This window comes from Amphimedon queenslandica, unplaced genomic scaffold, assembly GCF_000090795.2.
Source record: "Amphimedon queenslandica unplaced genomic scaffold, v1.1 AMPQUscaffold_13379, whole genome shotgun sequence".
NCBI classification, from domain to species: domain Eukaryota; kingdom Metazoa; phylum Porifera; class Demospongiae; order Haplosclerida; family Niphatidae; genus Amphimedon; species Amphimedon queenslandica.
The window spans coordinates 73623-78692 of record NW_003546385.1 but is presented as its reverse complement, the minus strand read 5'-3'; the positions used below and the strand labels follow the sequence as shown (position 1 = coordinate 78692).

General features: G+C 36.9%; 1 protein-coding gene and 1 pseudogene across 1 annotated transcript in view; one reads left to right on the top strand and one right to left on the bottom strand.

Moving 5' to 3' along the window:
* LOC100632290 (superkiller viralicidic activity 2-like 2) overlaps positions 1 to 2010 on the bottom strand; it is a 17945-nt gene extending 15935 nt beyond the window's left edge. Inside the window, exons 1-5 of the mRNA XM_019997224.1 lie at positions 1780 to 2010; positions 1346 to 1436; positions 1155 to 1217; positions 386 to 673; positions 283 to 315 (exon numbers count right to left, since the gene is read on the bottom strand). Coding sequence (XP_019852783.1) covers positions 283 to 315; positions 386 to 673; positions 1155 to 1217; positions 1346 to 1436; positions 1780 to 1988 — 684 coding nt within the window. The 5' untranslated portion in view covers positions 1989 to 2010. The remainder of the gene's footprint in view (positions 1 to 282; positions 316 to 385; positions 674 to 1154; positions 1218 to 1345; positions 1437 to 1779) is intronic.
* An 84-nt stretch (positions 2011 to 2094) lies between these two features.
* Positions 2095 to 3304, top strand: LOC100632163 (N-acylethanolamine-hydrolyzing acid amidase pseudogene; annotated as a pseudogene).
* Positions 3305 to 5070: the final 1766 nt, after the last annotated feature.

Below are 5070 nucleotides of genomic sequence, written 5' to 3'. Positions count from 1 at the left end.
CTTCACGCATCACCTACACAAGTAAATATAAACAAATTACCAAGAACCAAAAACGTGTACAATTGTACATGCATGAACATGTATATTATTTATATGCACAAAAACAAACAGAACATGACATATAATAAGCATATCTGTGCTAAATATGATTATTAATGGTAGGCTGGTAGCTATAACAATACAATTAATAGTGAACATCTCTAGAGACACTATACTCACACTAGATTACAGTACAATACTACAATAGTACATGAACATGCATAACTACATTATTTACTGCACCTCTGATCCTCTGTATAACATACTCCTTAATATCTAATGAAATTAAACACAAAGAATTATCATAATAACAACATTTACTAATAATAACTCACAATATACTTACTTCAGTAGTCATGACAATACACGATGCTGTTGGATTAATGGTAGTGTCTCCGGTCATTAGTCCAACATCTTTAAACTCCTCATACATCTCCCTGTACTTCTGATTACTCAAAGCCTTCAACGGTGTTGTATAAATGACACGTTGACGATCCCTCAGTGATACAGCGATGGCATACTCTGCTACTACAGTCTTTCCTGCTGAGGTATGGGCTGAGACTAGGACTGACTGGTTGTTCTCAATGCATTGGATGGCTTTCCTCTGGAAACTATCCAATTTAAATGGATACTCCTAAAAGGGACACATAATCAAAGCTATAGACATTATTTTAAGTTTGAATGTACATCTACATGTACATGTAGTCCAGGATTAGGGCTGATTATGATTACAATCACAATTAATTGTAATCATGACATGTTTTAACTTTTAACGACAGGTGTGTAATCGTAATCGTATACATGCAGTACCATGTAATCATAGGTTTAATTATAATCATGAATTCGTAATCGACCCCCAGCCCTGACATTTTACATTGTACAGTTCCATTACATGTAGATGTAGAAGCTAGTATATAATCAAGTACACATGTGAATAGCAGCATTGTAGCCAGTTACATGTACACTATAGTAGCATAGTTCATTTATTTCACTTAGTAGGATAATTATACGTGTACATGTACTTATTACACATACAATACACACACGTACATATACATACATACACGTGTACATATGTAAGTTATTTATAACTTTAAGAGTAGCACATGACATACTTTTGCAGGTTTTTCGTTCAGCGGTTTCAAAGACTCAAACTTGTAATTTGCAGGAACAGAAACCTTGAAAAAGAGCAAATGAAAAAAAACATTGATAAATACATGTATACACATGCTCAAAAGTTAAAACTAAAATGTTCATTCATTAGCTATTTTTAAAATAATAATCGTCATGCTGAGAATCACCTTACTTCATGTGTGCAGGTGTCTTCAGTATCAATGTTGACAATAATGGCTGGTTCACCAAAAAACGGAACCCTCTTTGTGCCTTCAAGCTCAGTCCTAAAAAAGACTAATATATAATGGACATTCCTTTTACACACGTACATGTACATGTACATACATGTACATGTATAATGTATATTTGAGAGCAATTTATTTTGGTGATTTTACTATTAAAAATGCACTCAGTGGTTTTTAATTTGGCAATTTTGGTACACGTGTGCATAAGTTTTTGGCAATTTGAATTACTTGAAACTTGCCAATAGCCCCACCCCCACAAAATTAACATACAACACATCTTAAATGTACATGTACTATATGTATAAAGGTGCAAATTAAGTCAAAGCTCAAAAAATCAAACAGTAAAACTGTATTACTGTACAACAAATCATTTTATAGTTACCTCTCATCTTCTTGCTTCTCAGTGGAGTCATCATCATCAGCTTCAAGACTGTCCAGGTCTAGTTTCTGTCTTTTGGTACGAGTGGCCGAGGACTCGCGCGGGGAAGAGGAACCATTAGACGAGGCTCTTTTGGCTGGCCTTTTCTTTTCACTCCCAGTGCTAGACTCTTCATCAAAGACGCTGAAAAGGTCACCAGAGAACAGCGCCATTTTAAACACCACGTGTCTCTAAATTTTAATTTCAAAAATTGTCTAAAAATTTGATTGGCCATCCTCAAAATTTTTTGAATTTTTTGCAGACCTAGCCCGTCCCACTAGCAAGTTAGTCAGCTCACAACGTGATAAAATGTCTTCTTCTCTGGTCATTTTCTTCTCTTTCTTGGCTCTGACTGCTGTGGCCAAAGACGTCGAGCTTCCCAGATTCACTGTTGATCTTGACCAGCCACCAGAAGAAAGATGGACGGAGATTGCTACCCAGTATACAAAAGAACTGAAGGAAACAGTGGAATACTTTGCTAAAACTTATGACGAATTATACGCCATGCTCAGTATACTTGGTGGAGACATAGACAAGTATATACCAGATCCTTATGCTGGGGAAATAAAAGGAATAGCCTCCACTACTGGGGTTACTGCTGGAGAGATCCTCTTTATTAACATTATTTATGGACTGACAGCATTTGGTGATAAAAGCTCCTCGAGCAAGTCTCTGCTAGGCTGCACGAGTATCGTGAGCCAAACAGAATCAGGGAATATTCTACACGGAAGGAATCTTGATTATGGTATTAGCCTCCTACGTAATATAGCAATTATTGTTGATTTCCAAGTGTCAGAAGTGACTACATTCACTGCCACTACTTTTGCTGGTTATGTCGGAGTCCTTACTGGGCAGAAAGCAAACTCCTTCACAATTTCGCTTGACGAAAGAGATCAAGGTGACTGGCACGGCAATGTCATGGAAGCTCAGAAACTTGGTACAAGCGGATTTATAAGTTTTAAAATTCGTGACCTTCTTGATGATTATTCGTCTGATTTCAAAAAGGTAGTGAATACGATTGCCAGCACTCAATTCATAGCTCCTTTTTATGCTATAGTGGGGGGAGTCAGTGGTGATGAAGGAGCTATTATAACTCATAATAGAACAACTGGTATTGATGTCTGGAGACTGGACAGTTCTGAGAATCGCTGGTTTATACTTGAGACTAATTATGATCACTGGACACCACCTCCTGAAAGTGATGACAGACGAGATCCAGCTAATAAAATGATGAATGAGACTGGGTTATCTAATGTATCTAGTGATTCTATGTTCAAGATACTGTCAACTCCTCCAGTATTAAATGATGGTACTATATTTACGGTACTGATGTCTGCTGCTGATCCAACTCTATATACTGGATGGATTAGGAATCCTGATGACAGTTAACAAATTTAGTACTTCTGATTGTGTTTTTGCTGCTATGTTACTATTATTAACATTTATAATGATGCTGTCAGTGTTTTGCAATGAATAGTACTTAGATCTAGTTCTCCTGCTAACTATATAGTAAAGCCCTAGCTAATGCAGGCATGTGTAAACTATCATGAGAATAGACCTAGCCCATCTAGACCAGACTATACAGACTTGCTAGATAAATCTAATAACATTATCATGTGAAAGTTTTCATTGCTTGGTTTGCTTGGATTTATCAGCAGTCATGTGAGTTTGAAAACAAAAATTCCTAGAAGCAAAGCACTCTAACACAGCAAAAAATCAAACAATTAATCCTAATTTTATTTGTTTTATTAGAGTCAAATGTTTTGTTGGATTCCATATCCACTTCTAGTGTTGTTTCTAGTCAATGGTATGTTGTTGTCCCTTTGCTGGACTGGCAGTTGTAGATCTAGATTGTTTAATTGCTGACCCGCTATAGGCTGTCGATTAGATCTATTTCTGTTTTGTTGCGTTTGCTGCTGACGATTGGTTCCATTTTGTTGCATTTGCTGCTGACGATTGGTTGCATTTCGTTGGGCCTGTTGTTGACGATTAGTTCCATTTTGTGGGGGCTGTAATTGCTGATAGTTTGCTGTGATATCATCGTAAAAAGTAAACAGCCCTTGTGGGTAACAGAAGAATGCCATAACCAGTGGAGTCCAACTATCAATTTGATACTTTTCCATTGCTACCATTGCCTGATATGATAACGGGTAATCTAGTGTTCCAAACAAACCGTTGCAGATAGCATATACAATATAAATCAAAGATTGTATTACGACAACAATAACAATACACATTCTTGTTTTGCCAGTTGTTAATCGTCTGCAGCATAATCTGTTAAAAAAGATCCTCACATAAATGAAGTCAAATATTTGAAATAGCAATGGTGGCACAATGTACAAGAACCCACCAAGAAGTGATATTATTTTGATAGGCTCAAAAAGTACATCAAAGCACACATAGTAGGTATCTTCAAAATCAATTTCGATATCCTTTGGTAGCGAACAGTTAAAGAATGGTTTAAAAGTATCACCAGAGTCCTCAGTAAAATAACAGTCGCTGTAAGCAGTGCAGTAATCAAGATCAAATGTGGTGCAATTAGAGTACGATAGCAGCAATATAACGACGGATAATAGTACTGCCAGATTGAGATAAACAAGACCATCTATCACTGGACTTGTTATAGAGTACAGCCTTCCATTAATTTTCAATTTCGGAGGAGTCATCGTATCCATAAACTCAACGACTTTGGATCCAAAAAATGTCTGAGAAAGTCCAACAGTCCATTTAGCACAAAGCATACTTGGTTTGCAGAATGTGGACTCAGAACATGCGAAGGCGCAAAAGCTTTTAAAATCTAGACATATTTTGTATCCAATAATTAAAGAAGAAGCGACGAGAATAACTTGTTGAATATTTGAGTAAAAATCAAAGCTTCTCCCATGATGATCCATGATTGAGGATGGCTCACCCCAATTATTAATGCATGACGTGATTTTGCCTTTGCGTGGGTGAACTTGACTCAATGATGGCTGCGTCTGCCTAGTGTTTCTTTTAATATTTTCCATACAAATGCAAGCTCAAGCTAAAGATGTTCTTATTCCCAATTACGACATCAATCTTGAGCTCCCTCAAAATGAGCGCTGGAAGCAAGTAGCCATTGACTGCAGTCAAGACCTAAAGGAACTGATTCATTACTTGAATTTACTTCAGAGAGCCTAGACTAATTGGAAACAACTCTTATCACATGCTCTCCATCATGGCTGCCAGCCTAGAACGTTATTATCCTCAAGAATATGCTCAGGAGATGATGAG